This window comes from Mirounga leonina, unplaced genomic scaffold (genome assembly GCF_011800145.1).
Source record: "Mirounga leonina isolate KUSES-001 unplaced genomic scaffold, KU_Mleo_1.0 Mir_150, whole genome shotgun sequence".
In the NCBI taxonomy this organism is placed as follows: Eukaryota; Metazoa; Chordata; class Mammalia; order Carnivora; family Phocidae; genus Mirounga; species Mirounga leonina.
This window is the reverse complement of record NW_023270374.1, coordinates 29,603,358-29,627,358: the sequence shown is the minus strand read 5'-3', so window position 1 is coordinate 29,627,358 and position 24,001 is coordinate 29,603,358. Positions and strand designations below refer to the sequence as shown.

At 40.0% G+C, this 24,001-nt stretch overlaps 1 protein-coding gene across 3 annotated transcripts in view; it reads right to left on the bottom strand.

Moving 5' to 3' along the window:
* The window catches only part of RALGAPB (Ral GTPase activating protein non-catalytic subunit beta), an 83,482-nt gene that overhangs the window by 15,555 nt on the left and 43,926 nt on the right, over window positions 1-24,001 (bottom strand). For all 3 annotated transcript variants that reach the window (XM_035006304.1, XM_035006306.1, XM_035006305.1), the window contains 8 exons: window positions 22,454-22,636; window positions 21,228-21,379; window positions 14,624-14,811; window positions 12,179-12,285; window positions 10,232-10,384; window positions 7,837-8,046; window positions 5,873-6,031; window positions 2,251-2,416 (listed from right to left, as the gene is read on the bottom strand). In XM_035006304.1, the coding sequence (XP_034862195.1) occupies window positions 2,251-2,416; window positions 5,873-6,031; window positions 7,837-8,046; window positions 10,232-10,384; window positions 12,179-12,285; window positions 14,624-14,811; window positions 21,228-21,379; window positions 22,454-22,636 (1,318 nt within the window). The remainder of the gene's footprint in view (window positions 1-2,250; window positions 2,417-5,872; window positions 6,032-7,836; window positions 8,047-10,231; window positions 10,385-12,178; window positions 12,286-14,623; window positions 14,812-21,227; window positions 21,380-22,453; window positions 22,637-24,001) is intronic.

Here is a 24,001-nt window from a genome sequence, read left to right as displayed (position 1 = left end):
AAAGGAGTTAGGGCAGGTGTCTGTGTGTTTTATACTCTTGCTTTCAAGGCATTTCTGTCCCTGGTGTCTCTCTACTTCTCCTCAGCTCTGCTTCTGCTCTACTTTCCTCAATGGTCAGTGACAGAACATAAAATGTACAGGCATTTTGAGTAACAGTATCTGCTCTGAGCCAGCAAGAATGAATTAACAAAAGTAACATTCCTGACAGCTAGTATAGTTCTCAATTAAAACGAACATAATGCCTTACCAATAATACATAAAAGACCAACAACCTGACAAAAAACTGGGAAGAGGAAATGAACAAGTAGTCCTGACTCAGGAGAGAAATAAAAATATGAAAAAATGCTGAAACTCAATCATTTCTCAGCTAACAGATTGGAAGATACCTAATGTGGGTGAGGATGTGGCAAACAGAAGTTTAGACCAGAGGTTAACAAACTTTCTCCGTAAAGGATCAGATAGTAAATAAGGCTTTGTAGGCCAAATGGTCTCTGCCGGAACGACTCAAATATGAAAGCACTGTAGCATGAAAGCCGTCATGAACAATACATAAACAGGTGTGGCTGAGTTCCAATAAAACTTCATTTGCAAAAACAGGGAGCGCTGCAGTTTGCCAACTCCTGGTTTAGACAGTGGGAAGGCACGTTGCGTCTACTGTAGTAGACACTTTGCTTACTGCCCCAACACCCACTCTGAGGCAGGTGTGACCCGTGTGGAATTGACCCTTCATACCAGCTGTACCTTGTCTATAGCTCTCTACCAGGGTCATTCCATCTCTCTCGCCATGGCAGCAGGTTTGGAGTGGCCAAATCACTGTGTATCTCAGGACCTGGATGTAGGGAGGTTCTGAGACCCAGCTAATCTCTCCTCTTCAGGCTAGGGTTGGTATGTGAATGTAAAGCCTGGTACGGCCTTTTTGTACTATGAGAGAAGCCAGGCTAGGAACAAAGTCAATATACGAACAGCAGAGCTAAAGGAAAATTGCTGAGCAAGAGAATGGGGTGCTGATCAAATGACAACAAAAATGTATACTAACCTCTGGAATTTTCATTTACATCAGACAATAAATGACCCTTAAAATATAAGCCAGTTTGGGTCAAGTTTTCTGTTACTGCAACCATAAGCATCCAATGATATTTTTATCTAATTGAAAAATGTGCATATCCTTTATCAATTTACTTATAGGAATTAAATATACTCAAGCATATATTAAAGGATATGTGGAAATTAAAATTAGAGTATATCCCCAAATACTTCGATTCAAACTTGACTGAAATTAGAAAAAATGACAGGTCACAAGTCACCATGGTATTCAGTGGGAAACCCCGAGAGAGTACAATCTTACTGACAGAGCAACTCTGATAATTCAAAGCACTGGATACAGGTATCACCCACTTCAGAGATAATATTAACTCTTCAGTGACTTCAGGAGCCCTCAGAACAAAGAGCATTAGCCAGGTAGTGCAAAGGTCTTAAATTCAAATTTATACTTGCTCTGGTACTTGTTATCATGATTACAGTTTCTCAAGAAGATTTGTAGATACGGGCATGAATCTCTCCAAGATAGCTGTTTACTACAAAGGTTTCTATATAATATCCCAAGAATGTGGGGCACCTGGGTGGCTCAGCTGTTAAGCATCTGCCTTTGGCTCAGGTCATGATCCCAGGGTCCCGAGACCGAGCTCCGCATTGGGCTCCCTGCTCAGCGGGAGGCCTGCTTCTCCCTTTCCCACTTCCCCTGCTTGTGTTCCCTCTCTCGCTGTGTCTCTCTCTATCAAATAAATAAATAAAATCTTAAAAAAAAAAAATCCCAAGAATGTAACCTTTAATTATAGCCACAAAGTCTATAAAACACACCTGTTAATAGAAAACTATTGGACAAAATATATGTTAGCAAACATAAATCTCAATTTATTATAATACTCTTACAGAAAACAGAATTTGTTCACTCACAATATAAAAGAGAAGTTATTAACCTTATGTTATTTAAGCCATGAATTTTATATTAACTAACTTTATCTATCTGTCTATAATTCTTTTCCCCCATTTATACAGAAGACATCTGAAAGAATATACAAACTAGTGTTAAGTGGCCTCTTCTAAGGACTTGAACTAGGGGAAGAAAACTTTTCTTTAATATACTTAATGGTTTGTTTGTTTCTTTGTAAAATAAGACTACAAACTTATAGTAAAGAGGGAGATATCAAGAACAACAAAACAAGAAAAAACAATGACCATTATGAGTTTTACCTTGTTCAGGTCCTTCACCATCGTCGCAACTGTTAATAGACCAACTGGTGGAAACATGCCCAGTCCAACCAGGGTGTCTGCCCACATCTACTGACCAGCCAAGGGAAAGCAAAAATTCTAGGAAATGTGGCTGAACATTTCTGGAAGATTCCACATTCTTTAAAATCTGAAATACATACCAATCATCAGCTATAATGGAGGAAACAAAAGAGCATATCAAAATAAATCTCCATAAAAATTAGTTAGCTTTGAAGTATCTGACAAATTAAGTCTAAGCTCAGAATAAACTTGGGAATACATCCCTATAGTTAAAAATGATGCTTCTAGTTAGACAGATTTGGGTTCAAATCCTGGCTGGGCCTTGGGAAAGTTTCTGAACCTCACCGTTTCAGTGTCTTCAACTCTAAAGTAGGGATAATAATGATGTTTGTGAAGATTAAGTGAGATAATGCAAGTAAAGCCTTTAGCTTCCTCTCTAGCAAAAACAATTACTAAACTAGACGTGTTTACTAAAAGCAAATTAAAACTGCTATGTCCCCGTCTTCACAGACTTTACTGTCTGGTTAGTGAGATACATTACACAGGTATGTGATTATTTTATTACACATCATGACAAAGGATATAAAAAGTACAAATCTATTAAAAATTCAATAAAGATTAGGTATAATAAGTGAGAAAACATCCTCCTCTTAGTCCAAAGAAGAGAATGCAGCCATTCCAGAAAAAAATAAAGTGACCAGAAGGTTCTCCCCTCTTAACTAAATACCAGATTTAATACCTGGGCTTTTCACTGGCCTCGAAAAGTCCCTAAAACCATGGTTCTCATGGGGGTGATTTCCCCTCTAGGGGGCAACTGGAATGTCTGAAGACATTTTGTCATCACAATTTGTGGGGTACTACTGGTGTCTAGTGAGTAGAGGCCAAAGATGCTGCTAAATGTCCTATTTATAGGACAGCTCCCATAACAAAGAATTATCTAGGCTAAAATAGCAATAGCACTGCTGTTGAAAACCCTATGCTAAGGGAAGGAAAATGAGAAATTCTCTACAAATTATAAATGAAAAGGGGGGAATATATCAAAATCACCAAGGGAATATTTTTTCTTGAACATTTCATTAAACTTTTTATTCAATAATAATTATAAAACATTTAACTTTTATTTAATTTTGCATTGTTATTTCCATTGTGAGAATAAATGACTAAAATATTAAGTGATTTACCTGATCTATAGTTCTTAATCTAAGATCATTCAACTTATAATTTAATATCTGCAGTAGAATATTAAAAGTACGCAATATGCACGACATCTATAAAACCCATAAACAAATCATACAACACGAAAGCAAAGAGTATAAGGATCACCTGACACTGAACACAGCAATAGATATCACTGTTGATAGCACTCAAAATCAGCATACAGAGATTTGAGGCATTCTTGAATTCAGAGAGGGGTGAGCTGACACTGATTCTATAGGACCAGGGAAACATACATCTGCCACCTGGGCAATTTCTTAAACATGAGATTCTCTGAGACCACTGCAGACCTTCTACACAGCATCAGCAGAAGAAGGATCCTGGAATCACTATTTTTAAAACTCTCCAATTGACAGTGACAGAGTTGGTCCACAAGTCACAGATGTGGTTCATCAATACTAATCTATGTCAAGACCATACAGAGGCCTGATCAAATCAAAATATGGGATGTTCCCTCTATTACCTGTCAATCCACTGGGCGAAAATTGCCAGGCCATCATGTCTTAAATACTTCTTGTTAAAAGTACACCTATGTAGTTCACCCACAGCCCTTCACAGTCCTGTAAGTGTCAGGAACCTGATTGACAGCCACTTCCAGTTTTCTTTCAATTAAAATTTTTATTCAGAAGTGGAAGTTTTAAATAAACAGTTTCTGAAAAGTCAGTCAAGACACAATAGATGAGTCAAATTCAACCTGCTGGCCACTGGCTGGCAGCTAGAAATTAACCTAAAGCTACCCTGCAGCTAGGGAAAGTAGGGCTCAGACATTCTATAGGAGGCTGCAAAGACTGCAATGCTCTAATCACTCTCAGTTCCTAGAAAGCTAAGGAAACTGAATTAGTTTAAGAGCTACCTCAACAGTTTGTGTCTTCTTTCACAGGAAGGAGAAAAATGGCCCTATTATTGTTATACGAATGAACCATGCATGAGAATTCTTCCAAACAAATCCTCAACCCCTGCAATCAACCCCACTCTGGGGTTCTTTCAAAAACCTGGACTCCACTAGTCTCACCTCCAGCTATCATAAGCCCACATTCTCCCAAGCTCCAAAGTATACTGGACTCCAGTGAATTTTGTGAAGATGGAATTCTCTCTTACCTTCAGGGCCATTACACATGCTACGACTTTGTTAGTAACAACCTGCTTCTACCTTTTTACCTACTCCCAATGTAACCACAGATTATCAGCTAAAATGTCTTTTTCTACTAACCTTCTCAAAACGAGATTAGGTTTTCCTGTTGATGGCTACTATAACATGCTTCTAATTAGCACATTTTACTATGGTTGCTTATTTAGTCATCTGTCTTCCCCTTTAGACAGTAGTTCTGGGACTCAGATACCTTGTAGATCTGATCTGATCTCAGATACCTTGTAGTTCACCACTGTAATCCTGGCACCTGATAGTGGACACTTAATAAATATTTATTGAATCAATAGCATGAGATGAGAAGAACTTTCTCATAAAGCAATCTCATTTTCTAGCAGTTCACCAATTATTTGAAATAGTGCTTCTAATAGAAATATTTTGTGACTTTGATAAATTTTTTAAGGTATGATCAGTTTGATTAGCTAACAGTGTTATAAGGGTTACAGTAAAATTCCAATATCATGTAGTCATAGTGCCCTACACATCTAATACTGTATTTCATAAATCTTCCTTTGGTCCTTTCCTAGTCAAAAGTTGGTAACTGCCTGCCTATTCCATGTTTCAACTATTCATTTCCAATAGACACTTCAAATCTCTTGTCATTTACTCTCAGTTTTCCCATTATCCCTCATCTTATATCTTTCTTCATCCTTCTACTCTCTTTGATACATGCACCAACTTAAGTCTTCTTTAACCTAAGTTTTACTTAAGCCTTCCACTTCTGTCTTTTACATTATTTCAGGGTGTTCTTTTCCCCGCCGTACGCTATGCATGCCTCAACTGAAATTACTTGCTTGTGAAATTACCTGGAAGGTGAGCTCCTCGAGAGGAAAGACTGTTACTCACTTCTATACCCAGGCACGGTGAGCCACACAGAAGATGTTCAGTGAACATCTGTTGCTGTTTTTCATCTTCTTAAGCAACTGAGCCTAGCTTTAGCTTTTTGTGGTTAACCTTCCATATTTCAGTTTCTTTTGTCCTATCAACCTGAATTCTTCAAGGGGAAGAAAGACACACTATGGCTCCTCTCTAAATCACGTTCGAGTGTCAAAAGACTTAGGACTCTGGGCATCACAATTTTCATTAATTTCATTCTGAACTGGTTCACAATTCTTTAAGCATCAAGTATAACCTCCCTCCTATTACGGATAAACACAAGCCAAGTAAAACTTTTTAACACTTATAGCATAAAAAATTATCCCCAAAATTCAGAAATCTTACCTCCTGGTTTGTTTTCTGACCTGGTTTCATATAGAAAATAAAAACTGTGTCAAAGGGACGACATGGCAAGAGATCCAGATACCCAATGTCATCAAAAAATCCAGGTATCGTGGAGTCAAGTGCAATAAGGTGAGGAGGTAGGCGACTATTTGCAGGCTCCTACCACCAAAGGAAGAAAGGAGAAATTATCATCTCTTTTCATTATTCTAATTATAAAAGCAATACTTGCTCATGGTTTAATAAATATTAAGTAAAAAAATTATAAAGTGGCAGGAATAAGCACAACCATTATCCTGAACTAGAAAAGCTATTTAACATTCTTGTATACTTCCTTTCAATTGCTTTTTTTGTCAAAGACAATGGAGATCATACTATATATATAATTTTGGATCCTATTTTCTCTGTAATATATCACGCTTTCTAGAAAAAAATAAAAAATTTCATGGGGGGAGCCTGGGTGACTCAGTCGGTTAATTAGCCGACTCAATTTTGGCTCTGGTCATGATCTCAGGATTGTGAGACTGAGCCCCACATTGGGCTCAATGCTGGAGCCTGCTTGAGATTCTTTCTCTCCCTCTCCCTATGCCCCTCCACCCACTTGTGTGAGCTCAGAGTAATGTTCATACTCTCCATCACCAACTCACTTTTCTACAACACAGAACATTTTCCATTGATGTGCTGAAACCCAAAACCAGCAATGTTGCCCCTGCTTTCCTAAAAAGTTAACCTTTGGCCTTTAACCAAGTAGCTACTAGGGAGTGAGGGCAGGGGACAACTTGTGCAATGAGCAACTTCTTGCCTAGCACATGTCAGTTGTGCTTTTCAAAACAAAGAGGCCTTAGTACAAACCCCAAATCCGCCTCGGGCAAGCTATTTCACATTTCTGAGCCTGTTTCCACATCTGTAAAATAGGGATAGTATCATTTTTTTTGTAAAACTGTTTTAAGGATAATGGAATTAAGAATAATGGCAATAGGGGTGCCTGGGTGGCTCAGTCGGTTAAGCATCTGCCTTCAGCTCAGGTCATAATCTCAGGGTCCTGGGATCGAGCCCCATATCGGGCTCCCTGCTCAGTGAGGAGTCTGCTTCTTCCTCTCCCTCTGTACCTCCCCACATTTTAAACTTTTTTGTGCTTTTTCAAATAAATAAAATATTAAAAAAAAAAAAAAAGAAGAAGAATGGCAATATCTGGGCCCTGGCTGGTTCAGTCAGTAGAGTGTGCGACACTTGATCTCAGGGTTGTGAGTTCAAGCCCCATCCTGGGTGAGGAGCCTACTTAAAAAAAAAAAAAAAAAAAAAAAAGAATGGCAATATTTACCTTCCAGGTTGGCTGGCTGTGCACTAAGTACTGCATGAAGCGTCTCACACAGTCTCAAACAGCCACAGTGAGGTGGGTACTTTTATCGTCTCCATTTCAGATGAGGAGCTAAGACTTGGAGACATCGGGCAACTGCCCAAGATCACAGAGCTGGCAAGCACTGGTGCCAGGACATAAACCCAGCCAGTCTGATCTTAAAACCTGCACAACATAGGAAGTTCTCTGCTCACAAATACTTGTTACTTTTTAAAAGTGGCATTAAAGAGCAGAGCCCATTGTAGCTTGTACCTTCAGTCATAAATGCTGATAGGAGAAGATTTTTAACATTCTTGTTCTAATTATCTGTAGATTTCATTTGTACATGTGATATGGGCCCTACAGTACTCAGGGAATTTCAGAGCTATGTGTATTACCAAAGCAGCCCCCTCAGACAGGGGGATCGTCCCCTCAATCCGGAAGGATTCATGGGACAAACGGTTTTGGACTTGTAGAGTAAAAACTATAGCACCACAGAATTTCATCTACTTGCAATGCAGGGTAAGATTTATTTATTTAATTCCTTCTGTCCTCATAAAAATGTTTTAGCTATTATCAACTCCATGTTAATTTATGAATATATTTACTCATAGAGGTTTAGGAAAATTACCTTCAATGCTTCTAAGGACAAAAATCCAAAGTGGGAAAGGAAAAGGCGTGCTGTTTGGAATTCCTGGGCAGGTGGTGGAGGCTTACAATCCGTAACTGGGTCAGGAAAACTTCTCTTTTGCAGTTCTTCCTCACTTTGATGTTCAAGGTGTACTTCATAAGCAATCTGCTGGGTCATGCCATTCCTTAATTTTTCATGTCTCTCTTCTAACTGAAATAAACCAAATATTTTATTATTTTGGAATTATCATAAAAGTAATAGGATTAATCTTAATTTAAGAATAAAAATAAAGCTTTAAGCAACAAAGGAAATGCAGATAATTTTCAGTGATCAACACTGAGTTTCAATTCAATACAGAATGCAACTAAGCAAACATGTTTCAAGGTTAAAACAAATACCCAAAAAACTCCCCTGTAGCCCCAACAATGATGTCCTTCATCTCCTTGCTGTAAATGAAACCATTCTGTCTCTGCTTCCCCTCAAATGGGCAAGAAAGAGGGCAGAGTTGTTGCTTTCACCCACTCTCCCTCACCACTGTCCACCCTCACCGTACAGCCCCTCACGTTGAAAGTCCTCATCCGTATGGATTACTCTACTAGATTCAGGGATTCTCTCCGACCGCCTGCTTCCCTTCTGATCAATCCTAGCTTAAACTCCATCCTCTGTGGTGAGCAATGATCCTTCCAATAGCCTGGCTTGTATTTCTATAACCTCCTCAACCTTCACAACTTTGGCCATCTATGAGCACACTCTGTACCTCAGATAAGCCGTATTTTAAAGAGCTACAATGATGAGATTCCCTTCTCCAACCACAAGCCCCCTTCTGCAGCTCTCCCACACCTTCCCTCCCTAAGCTGTGCTTTCCCAGCACTGTGAGCATTCAAACCCTCCTCGTATTGTCCCAGCCAGTAGTATCCTGGCTTTATCTATTTCCCAGCCAAGCCTAACACCCCAAATCTAACATCTTAGTACCCTCTTCTAAACATATAAATGGCCATGTTTTTTTATTCTTCCATATTCTTACCCCTATCAATCTCCACACCACTCAAATTTTTTTACTCAATGCCTCCAAATCCCAAGGACTTTTGAAGAAGAAAGTTAGCACAGTAAGTTAAATAATTTCACTAGAGACAATTCTATTTAACCTGGGCTGGGCTGCCTGGCAATTTTATGAGCTATCTTTTATTTCCTATTTCACTGCTAAGAACTAAAATTAAAATTTACATGAGCTCCCTCCTTTCCACCTTCAAATGTCTCTGAACCTCCACCTGTTCTCTCCTTCTCTCCTGTCTTACCAGAAATATGGTTTTTCTAGACACAATCACTCAGACTCTTGACCCTACTCTACGGCCTTATTTGATTACTTATCATTTTCCTAGCCCATCTTACAGTATTAGCAGACACAGGCCCTTTTTCCACTGCTTCCTTCCTTTCAGCCTCTAAGCATGTTCATATTCCTCACAACTATGAGTTAAAAAAAAAACAGAGAGAAAGAAAGAAAAAAGAAAAGTAAAAACTAGCTTTGCCTTGACTTAGCTAGGCCATTTCCTCATGCTATTATCCACTCTCTTAAATGCTAACTGTGTAATTCATGTTCAGTGCCTCTCATTAACCACTCACCCTCCAGCCCCTCACACTCCTGTCCCTGATTTTAACACTCTTTTGGACCTGCTCTCAAAGGTCACCCACACATTCATGCCAAAATCCAGGGGCCTCTACTTAGTGCTCCTTCTCTCTGATCTGACTACTGTAAGCAGCCTCCATTCCTGTCCTATTCTCTCATGCCCTGACATACTTCTGCCCCCTACTTCTTAAACTTCTCTCTTGATCTAAGATACCAATTACTTAATCTAATTATCTAAATTAATCTAAAACCAAATACATTTTTCCCATCTTCCCAAACATGTCCTCTTCCTAAATAATCCATATTTCTGTAAATAGCACCGATATCTCCTTTGTCACTCAGCTTCAGAATCTAAGTTCTTCAGTTTTTTTTCCTTCTCTCATCAATCGAAGACTGCTTGGGTCTACCTCTACAGTACATTCCATGTGTTTCAGCTTCCACTATCAGCCAGGTAGTCCTTCCTTTTCCCTGCCTTGATGGTCATCAAAATCTCTGAATTGGTCTCCCGTCTCCAAATATCCTCCACCATTCTGATCATGTTCCCATCCTGCTGAAACCTACCATGGACCAGCCCAGACGCCTCTCTAGGAGGGGTCCAGGTCCTTTCAATCAGCCACAAATACTTCTTACTACATGGTAACCTGGATGACAGAGATCTAGGTTATCTTATGAACCACCTCCAATAACATCAAAAAAAAAGTCTCGACCACGGCAGTTGTTCAAGAATGTTTAGTCATTCTGTTAACAACAGCTGACAATAACTTATCTTACTTCTTCAGTGACAATTTCATGCAAATCTGGAATGCTCAGATCTGCTTTCACAAAAGGAATCTTATCCACCTCTTCAGGAAATGGTCGATGTTTGACAGTATATTTAAATCCAACATCATTTTTAGGAACTGGACGAGGTTCAGGTACAAAAAGCTGTTAAAATAAAACAAATAATGTTATATGAATTACATTTGGTGCCATCTGTAATGACATGTACTTCCCTGGTCTCTTAGATGCCTGTTTCCCTAGGATTACATAACACTGGAACTCAGCATCTGCAAATACCACTGCTAACACTGAAGGTAAACAGCCTGTGTACCAGTGTATTCCTTTGTTTCTATAAACATGTTCATCATTTTGCAGATTTGGTGACTCTAACAGCCCCAGGCCAGAATTTCCCATATTAAGTGGTAAACCAATGGATAAGGCAGTTCAGAACTTAAGGCTCAAACTTCCCTCTCCTCCCAGGGTTCTCAAATCATCCCGCATAACGAAGTACAAGTTTAGGTCCCCTGGGCCTCTCTGGACAGGGAGGGAGTTCAACTGAGTCCCAATCTAGATCCTTGTGGCTCCAGATCCCTGCTTTGATATACATTAACTGTGTGGCTTCTGCTTTTGCATCTGAAAAGTGGAAATAATCCATCACAAGGATGTTGTAACGATTAAATAAACATGTGTAAGGCACACATTAAAGCATCAACAAACTTTAGTTCCTTTCCTGGTCTCCTTCCTCCTGTCTTTAATGCTAATTTAGTGGCTTACAGTGCTGACAGAATGTGATCTGCATGATGCCACCAAGCAAAAACAGGCGTGTGCTCCTCACAGGGTAAAAACACATCTCATCTAAAAGAGGCAGCCAGGATGTTAAGTGATTTTAGACACATGCTCCAATTTTGTGGTGGTCGCTCTTAAACGCTGGTAACATCTTATGAAATCATGTTTTAAAGAATTTCTAGTAACGTAAGTAAAAGCTTGTAATGTAATCAGTGAAAAGAACGGCATACAAAAAGGACTCAAATTCTATTTAATATTATCGTGTACAGAAAGGAAAAAAGGCTGTAAAGAAATCCACTAAAGTACTTAGTGACTACCTCTGGAAAGTCAGAGTACAGATGATTTAAAATTTCTTCCTTATTATCTGAATTTTCCAAACTTCTCCCATGAGCAAATTTTATTCACAAAATTACAAACATTACAAAGAAAATAAACTATGCCATCCCAAATAAGATTTCATTAAATTATACAGCATATTAAAAAAATTATAGGGCATATTACCAATTATACAGGAATAAATTATATAAAAACAATGTGAAACTAAGCCCTGTTGCCAGAGAGATCGAGAGTCTGGCCAAATTTTTTTCATACATGGCGCATACCTGAGTTTTATTATATTTAACACAACATAAAAAAATGAGGCCACGGCTCAGAACAGTAGTTCTTAATCATAAGCAGATTCAGAATCACCTGGAAAGCTTTTTGAAAATACACCTGTCATGAAGATTCTTTAAAGAGTAATTTAGTGGATGTGGGAATTATGGGCTCCTAAGATGATTCTGATGTGAACCAAGGGACTGAACCCTGGATCAAAAATATTTATCGATGAATTTTTAAAAATATTTTTATTGTTATGTTAATCACCATACATTACATCATTAGTTTTAGATGTAGTGTTCCATGATTCATTGTTTGTGCATAACACCCAGTGCTCCATGCAGAACGTGCCCTCTTTAGTACCCACCACCAGGCTAACCCATCCTCCCACCCCCTCCCCTCTAGAACCCTCAGTTTGTTTTTCAGAGTCCATCGTCTCTCATGGTCCGTCTCCCCCTCTTTTATCAATGAATTTTGTTGGGATGTTATTTAACCTTTAAGTCATAACACACACGCACACTCGAATGCACGCACTCACTCACTCCTAGTCACTTCCCTGTAATTTCTAATGGATACCTTCTGATTTGCTTTTGCTCCTCTGGGTAAAAGGCAAAGCTGTTGTGCCCAAGCAAGTCTTCCAGACATTCCCCGGACCAGCACAGTGACAGAGGGGAAAAAATCATCTAGAATAAAATATTGGTGTAAAAAATTTTTATTTCAGACAACAATGATTTAAAATACACCTGTTATTAACTGTAGAGCCTCTAATAATCCAAGCCCAGCACAGTGTTTGAAAGCCACAGTGTTCTTGTCCGTGTGCCACCTCTGCGGTTTCTGCCATATCCACATACCGTAAGTACTATTATCTTACTTTTTATCAACCACTTTCTTTTTTAAACTTAAATCTATTTTAAAAGGAAACTGTGTATCTTTAAATGGAAAACTGAATTTTGGTGTGCTAATAATGTATTTTTTAAACACATGTTTAACAATACATAATGTTCACCAATATACTGACTACCACCACCTCCTGCGTCCAGTGGCACACGTACACATTTTTGGCAAACCCTGTCCTAGCCAATATGCTTAGTGCAGACAGACGGACGGGGTGTCTGCAGTGCTGCTACTGCATTCCCCCACGCCTTGCGTACTGCTCTCCACCACAGGCAGTCACTGTGCCAGCCCAGGGGAAGTTCAGGGGCAGGGAACTGGGGGGGCAGGGAGGCAGGGAGGAACTCAAGATGGAGTTCCTGAGCGACCCAGATCTTCCTTCTTATTCCCTCCTTTGTCCTGGTGTGGGAACTAAACTTTTTCAAACTTTTCTTTCTCACTTCTTCTATTGACTATTATAATCAACTATTAAAATGTCCTTGTATATCTATAAAATCCCAACTGTTTATACTTTTAGTACACTTCCAGTACCGTGAAATTACTTGGAATGAGAGCAGGGAAGTCCTAAAAAATCTGGAAGAGGGCTGAGACTTGCCCCTCAGGCCAGGAAACCCAAAGGGAACATGGAGATTTTAGACTCTTTAGCAGGTGGCCTGGGAGGAGAAGGATGGAGGAATCCTGAATAAAATGCACAAGCCAGGGAAGAAAGGGAAACAAGCCCTGGGTCTGGGACAGAGAAGAAAGAAGTGCATGCAGGGAATAGTTGGAACTAGCACTTCTGGACCTGGGCAATGATTAAAGGCCACATCTATTTTATATTAAAGTCACTGTATCTTACCACTAGATAATGGAAACCTGTCATGGTATTTATTCATCTGTGAACTATAGGGAAATGTCTCATTTTTGTTTTATGGATTCATGAGATTCTACTCATATAGTCTCAACAGAATTTGCATGGGACTGTAAGACCCTGTTCACCTTTGTAAAGGTAACAAGTCTTTAATTACTGAGAAAATCCTATGGGGCAGGGACAACAGAAAAGGACAGTACGAGGCTCAGAAAATTTGGACACTAGTCCCAGTCATACCACGTACTTCTCGGGTAACCCTGACCAAGTCACATACCACATACCCTCTCTGAGCCTCCGTTTCTTCACCTGTAAATGAAGGAACAGTGGGTGATTCCCTGGACCCTCTCTGCCCATAGGTTCTGTAACCTTCACTTTCCCAGAAATAAGGGTCTGAGAACATGCTTCCTTTACATACTGGCTGATTCCAACTGCCATCAGAAAAAAAGTATACTCTGAGTAGCCTGGGTTGCAGTGGTAATCATATACCTTGAGATGGCTTATAATTGGAGGGAAGTTGAGGAGGGAACGAGTGTATGCTGTGTCACTGGAAAATCATTAAAGGGTTTTCAGGAGGGCACTGGCATGGTCAGATCCATACTTGAGGAAGAGTATAATGGTGGCAGCAGGTAGGATTGGGGTAAGGATAAGACATTTTGGAACCAAAGGAGGGGGGATCAGACCATGTAGGAAGCAACCACAATAATTTCAGTAAAAAATAATAAGGCCCTACATTTGGATGTATTGGGTGGGATGCAGAGGAAAAAAAGATGCAAGAGTTACTGGGTAAGCAGAAACTTGGACACCAGTTATGGAAGGGAGAAACAGGAAGGAGCAGGCCAAGATGACTCCTCAAATTTCCTGCCTGTTTGGGTGGCACGGATAACAGAAATACAACAATGTGGAGTGAGGGCCAGAGGAGGAGAAGGGCAGGATCCGAAGTTCAAGAAGAGTAATAATCATTTTTATACATAGTACAGAAGAGAAAATACCCCACTAAAGTAAACTTTTTATAGAACTACAGAGCTCCTTTCTGAGATTTCTTTGTATGTATTTCAGATACATACAAAGAACCTCTTAAGAGAGTCTATTTAATATGTGTATTCTATTTTCTGACCCTCTAATTTTTCAGTTACTACTATCACACAGCTAGAAGACCTTTTGACAAATGCAAAATTGTGTGCATTTGCAGTCTTTTCCTTCCCTGATCCTGGAAACAGCCTGTGAGTACTGATGAACACATTGATTTAGCAGTGGAGAAGGCCCAAAGTGCTGAAACTTACTCTGTTCATTTCCAAGAGGTTGCTCCAGCATTGCCAGGATGACACTGTTATCCAAGACAAAGTACCGGAAACTATGCTTGTTTATGGTTGGCAGCCTGGAGTATTTAATCAAAGTGGTCTCATTCACCAGACTACAAGGAGAGGCAGGACCACTGGGTGAAGGAAATGCGCCAAGCAACTGCATAATACTATGGAGAATGCAAAAGATAACAGTTAATCCCCAAAGCAAAATCTTAAGTTTACCTCATGCATCGATGTGTCCTTCTGCTCTTTGAATTTTAATTGACCACGGCCATGCTTCCTCTTTGCAAGTCAGATTTACTCCCTGTGGTGGACGTTGTGGTGTGTGGTCCAGAATCCTGCCTCCAAGACTGAAAGCTCCAGTCCCCCAGATGCAGAGAGATGGTGGCCACAGCTTTCAACTGCATCCCTCTCTAGGACCCGCTCTCAGCCAAGAAGAAGCACCTCACCCCAAATCTCTGCTTTGCCCTGGGACAGCCCACAGCCAGTGAAAGGGTGACGTGGGGGTATCAAGTCCCATCCCAGCCTCAAAGCTCTTTGTTGCACCTGCCCCAGCTTAGTGCTTCCCTCTGCTCAGTCCTGCCTCCTTCACTCCCACAGAGCGGCTGATCCTAAGAGCACCTTCCAATTAACTTCTTGCAAGGAAATTTCTCTCAGAGCTTGCTATCCAGAGAACCCAACTAACCACACTTCTAAATTGTGGAGCTCCCAAAGATATATTAAAAAAAATATGTTATGTGCTCCAGGTGTCAGGATTATGCTAGCTAAAGCATTCTAGACATAAAAAAGGACCCAAAGACCAGCCAAACCTCAATATTTCAGATGAGGAAATTCAGGCTCAGATGTGATAAATGATTTTTAAGCAACCAGGAACCAGGGCTTGCTGCCTTCTCACTGTGTGGTCCTGAGTAGACATCATCCTCATTTTACAGATAAGACTGAAGGTACTAATAGTACACCTTATAGAACTATTGTAATTACTAAATAAGACTATTTTAAAAAAATGCTTTGTAAACTGGAACTCAACTGAACAAAACTTTAACATTCAGCAATGTTTATGTCCATAGAGATTTCTGCATACATTCAATTAACAATAATAACTGGCACTTATCATAAGGCACTGGTCCACTTTACACACGTTCTTTTATTTAGCTATCAAAACAACCCTATGAGGTAAGTACATTATTATTCCCATTTTATAATGAAAAAACTGAAACACAGAAAGTATCTTGTAATGATTTTACCTTGTGGTCCTAATATCACCTGCCTTTTCATATGCATCTCATTTGGAGTCTGACGTACTACCAGTGTATCAGAAGGCCTTCCCCATATACACTTCATTTGGAAAACTAATACTCCCCAACACATTTTTGTCATCTCAATCCTTAGTTTGAGTGGCCTCTCCCTTTCTCCTTCATTCTAATGCCTGAACACAAAAACCTCTGATAATGGAAGGCAACACTGCTCAAGAGATGTTTTCCATCCAAAATGTTCTCTCCTCTTAGGAGGAGGATGGTCTAAAAATTTCAAAGACCAGGAGAATCTGATGGTGAGTTCAAGTCTCTAAGGATTTGTGGAAAACAGGTGAAATACCAGCAGACCAGAAATAGGAAAATGTGACTTCAGTTTTCTAATACAGGACAGAGACAGATGTCATAAAGTATATGGACCATGTGAGTTTGTCATGTTCCACACAAGATTCTAAGACAATATCAAATGGGCTGCTGGCAAGGAAATAGGTTACTAAGATCAAATCACACCAGCCTAACCATATTTTCTCTTCTGATAGTGACCAGACTGGAAAGGCAAAAAATGGTCTCTGAAATCAAGACATACAAGTATTTGACAGTGTATGGTGATAACCTTGGAGACAACATTGAAAAATCCCTGTCAACCTGAATGGAAATCTCTGATGGTGTGCTTTGTGAGTCTCTCTCTGTTCAATATTTTCACCAGTGTCTTTGATTAGGACACACACATAGCAGGCTCATTAAATCTGCGGTTGACCAAAGTTGAGCTGCAGAGTTAATATGTCAGAGGAAGAGTTGGGATCCAAATAATGAGGTAAAGCTTACATAAAGAGATCTCAAGTTTAAATGTAGAGTTCTGTACATCCAAATACCCCCAAACAAGTAAGTACACGATGAGAAAAACAGACAAAAGATAAATGTGTGAAAAAAGACTCTAATTTTAGTTGACTTTATGCAAATCATCAAGTTCTCAAAAAGCCAATGCAGTCTCAAAGTACATTTTAATGAAAATATAATATCCTACAGAGCGTAAAGATCATCCAACTCACCTAGAATATTGTACTCAGTACCTTTAAGAGGTACATATGTAGTCAAACCCACACCGCTGAGAGAAAAATGACCAGAATGATAAAAGTACTTGAATCTCTGTCATACAACAAATAGCTTAAAGTAATGGCAGAAACAAATCACTATTTTCATGAGCACTATATCTTCAGACATCGTTACTGCCTGGAAAGAGGACTCCACTATCAAGAGTTAGAATTAGAACCAATAGGTGAAAGTTAAAGTGGGATAGATTTCAGTTCAATGTAAACATCAAATTTTTAACAATAAAAATGAAATGGGAACCCTGGAGGTTAGAGTATCCCAAAATTAGGGACTAAATAACTCGGTATACATGTCTTACAGGGGGCTTTCATAGAAGGGCTGCTGAAAGGTGTTCCAAGAGTCCTAATTCTGAATTTGTATTAGCACACGAAGGAGAAAACACCCAACCAGCCAATCTGCACTTCATAACTGTCTACTATTCTTAGCACTGTGAGAGGTGTTGAAGAAGGAAATGTGGCCTCTATCCAAGTTGGGGAGACAACACTAGCATGTATCAAATATAACCAGATACAATTGTGACAGTATAGAATTCCATACTATGCAGTCGGGTCTGACTGAATGAGCACAGAGGCACAGAAAAGAGTCATCATTCAGAAGCAGAATAGCCAAGGAAGGTCCCATGGAGGTAGCCAGATCCAACGTGAGCACTGAACAGTGGAGGATGTGATCGCAGGGAAAAGAGGGAAGTCATGAAACCCAGGGAATACACAGAGACAGGTATGAGCATGCCCACAAATGGCCTGCCAGGTCCCACTATGGCAGAAGGGATGTGCTGGGAAAGATCAGACAGTACGAGTAGGGACAGAATAAGGAGGGCCTTGACAGCCAAACAAGGAGTTCAGACAACATGGCAGGAAACAGATCTATTCAGTTTTCAACCACTCAAGCAGCAGAAAAAAAATAAACAGTGCCTAAGGATGAGTTAAAAAGTGGAATGCAAGGGGAGCGAGCCTGGGTGGCTCAGTTGTTAAGCATCTGCCTTCGGCTCGGGTTGTGATCCCGGGGTCCTGGGATCGAGCCCCGCATCAGGCTCTCTGCTCAGCAGGAAGCCTGCTTCTCCCTCTCCCACTCCCCCTGCTTGTGTTCCTGCTGTCGCTATCTCTGTCAAATAAATAAATAATATCTTAAAAAAAAAACAAAACGGAATGCAAGATGAACAGGGTGAGATTAAAAACAGGGAAATTAGGTAAGAAGTGAGAAAAGCCTAGACCAGGATGCTGAGGTTAGAGGGGATGGAGAAAATACTTCTAAAAATAAAGTCTACTGGACTCAGTCACTGGCTTCATATGGGGAATGACAGATAAAGCAGAGATAACTCAGAAAAAAAGCCAAAGGTCTATGTTTGCATAATTAGAAAACAGCAGTAATTTTGAGGGAACAGACAGATTTGGTTTGGGACAGGTTTCATGATGACAATACTCTGCAGGGCCCTCTTCAAGACTGGTAACTGGAGATAACATTTGTGGAGTTGGCAGCAGAAACCAGATAGCTGCAGATAAAACAGATGAGCCACATAGATAACCACTGGCTAGGCTGCCTGGAAGCCAGGGCTCACTACTTATTCTGAGCACATATCCAATTCTTGCAGTGTCATATTCTCACAGGAATGAGGCTAGGATGCAGCAAACTTACTTTTGTATAATACAGAGTTCCCAGTGAGAAATGCTCTCCCCCTTTCTCTCCATATCTTTCTTACTCTTCCAGGCACACATCAAGGCTCAGTTCTTTTATAAAGCTTTTCAGTCTACCCCACCCCCAACACGGTCTTCTCTCTGAACTTTTTTTTGAAGACTTATTTGAAAGACACACACACACACACACACACACAGAGTGAGGGGAGGGGCAGAGGAAGATAATCTTGGAGCAGACTCTCCACTGAGCGCGAAGCCCAACTCGGGGCTCAATCTCACCATCCATGAGATCATGATCTGAGCCGAAACCAAGAGTTGGAAGGGCACCTGGGTGGCTCAGTTGGTTAAGCATTTGTGTTTGGCTCAGGGTCCTGGGATTGAGCACCGCATTAGGCTCCCTGCTCAGCAGGGAATCTGCTTCTCCCTCTGCCCCTCCCTCCACTCGTGCACAAGCTCTCTCTCTCAGATAAATAAAGAAAATCTTCAAAAACCAAACCAAACCAAGAGCTGGACACTTAACTGACTGAGCCATCCAGGCACCCCTCTGAACTTGTATTATTTCTAGTACTCATCGCCTGTGTAAGTACATGTTTCAACAGTTGCATTCACATTTTCCTAATTTTCTAGCTATTAGCCAAACCTCCAGAAGCACACTGAGAGCCTAGCCAGTGCAGTAAGCAGGACTAAACTAAAGCATACATGCTTCTCTTGGGGAGTCTTCGGAATGTTCTCGATCTTCACCAACGAGTAAAGTGTTTTGGAATCATGGGACTCTACAAAGGCCTTGAAGCCAAACTGCTACAGACAGTCCTCACTGCTGCTCTCATGGTCCTGGTTTATGAGAAACTGACAGCTGCTGCCTTCACAGTTATGGGGCTGAAGGGTGCCCGCAAGCACTGAGACACCTCACACTGCAAAGTGCAGCAAGATGCTCAAGATGGGGGGTTCCTTCTGTGTGAAGGGAAGTGATTCTCTGTTTATTCTTGCTGTGTGCACCATGAACTTTACCCTCATTGGCTGGAAAAGCGTCTAAGGGTAAACATGGAATATAGCCAGCTGGACCTGTCCACAACTTAATTTTTATGACGGTTGGTTGAATTTTGTGGGGGAGGTTAGTCTAATGGTCGTACAAAAAAAAAACCATTACTGAAAACCTGAAGATGGAAGTTTGTGGGTGTTTACTGTTTTTCTTAAGGTGAATGGACTTTCTACTTTCTACTTTCTGTAATCTTTTCCAGTTAAAATCTTTCTTAAATTTATCAGCTGTTCTTTTCCTCTGATTCTAGGGACACATTTAATACCATATAATTCTCCTCATATACTTTTGTATGTTTTAATCTTCGTATTTCCTCACTAAAAATATTATGATTGTTCCACCAAAAAAAAAAAAAAAGCATGCATGCTTCTAAAAATGTACTGAATGACCAAAGCCCAAGAGGAAGAGAAATAAATCCAACTTTACTGTGCACGCCCCAAGTGATAAATAGACCACTGAACTCAAAAGATTCTGGGATCTTAGTAAGGGCTGATTTACATACAAATCTGCAAGCAGTCTTGCCTACCACTTTACAACCAAGATGAGCCAATCCAGACTAACCTGACATCCTCCTTCCTGCTTTTATATTTTCTGGGTCTTCACCCACACTACCCTTTCATAAGCTCCAACTTTCCAACTGCTATGTGATTCTACCTAATCTTCTCCACTCAACTCTTCCCTCCAATCCATAAATATGCCTACACTGCCTTCCCTCCCTCTTTCCACTCTCCTCAAGTACCAGCCAAATCCAAACTCTTTCAGCAATCTTTGCTATTTTTCTAAGGTTCCAACCTGTCTCCATCCCTTTACTACCAAAATGATTAGAACAGAAATCTTCTCTTGCTGCCTTCTTAACCACTCTGTAATCTGGCTTTTGATGAAACTACACCCATCCTGTAAAAGTCAGGTCCAATGTCATCCTCTCTAGAAATCTTTGATTGCCCCATATCTGGAAGTATTCATTTCCCCCTTCCAGCATGTTATTATACCTCTTCTCCTGCAGCACTTACTCTCCACCTAACATTATAGCTATTTGTGCTCATCTCTTACCTTCCCTATTGGACAAGAAGCTCCTTGAGGGTGGTGACTAAATCTGATTTATCTTTACAATCCTATTATAAGTTCAAAAGAGGGAGCTCATAGATCTTGACTGAATGCACTTCTAATACATATATAAATGTAACAGAATATAGACCACTGAGCTAAGAAGCAGGAGACTTAATAGTGTGACCTCAGGCAGATCCCATCTCTGGACTCAGGCACCAAAGTGAAGAGGAAGAGTAAGGCTCTCTGAGATCCTGTCTAACTCTAACATGATATGACTTCAATTAAAGCCAACTAGCACAGAAAAACAAGAACCCAAACTCTCAGCCCCATATTCCTGGTTTCTTTTGGTCCCCAAAACAAGTTTTTCCTTTCCATTTTATTTCTAAAGAAAAAGTACCCTGGAAGATTACATCACTTCATGCTGAACAACTGGGGAGGAGAAGAAACGTGGATCGCAGCTAGCCCCATCTAACTGCTAGGTGCAATCCCTGTGCAGTCACTTTCCATACCATGTTAGGGTGGCTTCAGCAGCATCCTTTACCCTCATAGATGCAGGGTTTGGCTCCTTATCTCCTTTGTACTTGACCTCTTGCTCACTGTTCTTGGACTTACTTCCTGAAATACCCAGTTCCACAATCTCCAATACTTCCTTAAGACAGTCCTAGAAGCAGGAAAGGCAAATCAGTTTTTGTAATAAACCTATCTTATGAGAAGATAAGGAAATGCAGCAAAATGCTAACAGTGGTTGTGTTTTGGTGGTGGGCTTCAGTTTCCTTCTCACTTTAAAAGGTGTATGTTAATTTCACAATAATATAATAAACTTTGCCCCCCAATTTTTCTTTAAAGAACTGAATTTGAATGTTCAGAGTTAGATAATAAATGATAAATTCAATTCAATCTTATCAGTTATAATTCTTATAAAATTACCACAGACTATAAAATCATGAAAGCCCCAGTTTAAGAGACAGAACTGTAATTCAGTTAAACCTGGGGTGGTTTAAGACATTAAGTCACTAAGATTAAAAAAAAATTCAGGAGCAAGATGGAAACCTAAGACATTAGATTATCCAAAGGGAAGTTCATCAGTTACTGAAATTTTTAAGCAATTCTTGGTACCATAACATTAGAAGCCATAATGAAAATAACTAAGATTTAATCAATAGTATTATTTTAAAATGATACAAAGCTCTCCATAAATTCAATGAGACTGATACCTCTTATTTACACTATGAATTCTTGATAACCACCTGCCTCCCTATAAGGAAGATATTAAATGGAACAATGGCAAGGGAAATCAGCCTAGATATATCTGTGCCTACTTGAAAGTGGAAAGTATGTGTGAAATGAAATTTTTAATATACAGGCAAACCGTTACGGCAAGCTGTGCTCTAGGTTTGCAACCTGGCTACCAACTGCCCTTCGAAGTTCGGCAATGGGTGACCAAAGTGCCTTCTGGCCATCTCAAAGCTACCACATCCTTTCAAGAAAGAATTTTCTTGATAGTTCAGATAAATTAGTCAAGGCTCCATCTTTCAAAAGAACTTCTCTATGGATTAATTTGCAACCAAATATAAGCATGATGACAATTTTTGAGTTGAGCAAGTGTCCTACCAAAATATAACAAGTATATTCAGTTTAAAGTATGCAATATTGTACTTAAATATTCTCTTTTAAGGGCATCTTCCCAACATACATTTTTGTTTCTCCTTCCTGTTTTAAGACCTAGTAAACTAACCTTTTCATCAAGCATATCAGGGTGCTCTGTCAGCCAGACACAGAGACACTGAAAAGCTGCTACTATCATGGAGTGCAGATCCCGGGAGTGAAGAGGAGCTGGCCGACTACACTGGTACACAATGTAGCTGCACACGGAACTGATGGCTCGCTTCCGGTCTCCGGAGTCAACCACCACCTTCACCTGAGCATATTCATATGGGGAACACAGTTAGCCAGGAACCACTGTACTGATTTTAAACTATCTGCACTGCAGCCTGGTCTTTCTGACCCTGGGATACACCACAGGAAGCCTTGCTTTCAAAAATTTTATTTATACAAAGGCACCAGGGTGGCTCAATCGGTTGTGTCCAACTCTTGATTGTGGCTCAGGTCATGATCCCAGGGTTGTAAGATCGAGTCCCATGTCAGGCACTGTGCTGGTGGTGGAGCCTGCTTGAGATTCTCTCTCCCCCTCTCCCTTTGCCCCTCCTCCTGCTCTCTCTCAAATAAATAAATCTTAAAAATAAGTATTATTTATACAGAGAAATATTTCAGATATATCATCATAAAATACTCTATAAAATCAGAGAACATTTTTCAAACTCCAAAACAGTTATTTCATTTTAGCATATTTTTTCATTGGCTAAAAACCTAAACTCCTGGGGTGCACCTATCCATCATCGTCAGATATCAAAAGAATATCTGGCAATGGAACATGTATACATTTCTGAAGCCCCCTAACCCAACCCTGCAGTAATGCTCTATGGGCTATAAAGTTCTGTATAGCTGTTCAGATGTATAATTAACATATAGGAAACTACACATATTTAAAGTGAAGAATTTCATAAATTTTGGCATAAGTATACACTTGTGAACTATCACCACAATCAAAATAGTGAAAAATATCCATCACCCCCTAAAATATCCTCATGCACCTTTCTAATCCTTTTTTCCACTCCTTTGTGCCCCTTCCTTAGGTTACTACTGATCTGCTTTCTGTCAATACAGGTTAATCTGCATTTTCTAGAGTTTTATACAAATAAAATCATATGTATTGTATTCTTTTTTGGGGAGGGGGTCTGGCTTCTTCTACTCAGCATAAATATTTTGAAATTTATGCACATTTTTATGTGCATTTATTAAAATCAGATGATCCTACAATGACACAAAATGTCACGTTGAAAATTTAAGGGTATTATAAGAAAATACAAAATCAACAGGTAGGGGCGCCTGGGTGGCTCAGTCGTTAAGCATCTGCCTTCAGCTCAGGTCATGATCCCGGGCTCCTGGGATTGAGCCCCGCACCGGGCTCTCTGCTCGGCAGGAAGTCTGCTTCTCCCTCTCCCACTCCCCCACTTGTGCTCCCTCTCTCGCTGTGTCTCTGTCAAATAAATAAATAAAATCTTAAAAAAAAAAAATCAACAGATATTCTATTATCATGTGCAAATAAATAGGAAGTACTGAAATGTTTCCTGTAACTTAACAGCAAAAGTATCATTCGTAATCTTTGAGCCTATTAAAAAAAGTAAAGTTCACTTTGTAAAATTTCACTTGGAGGCTTACTTTT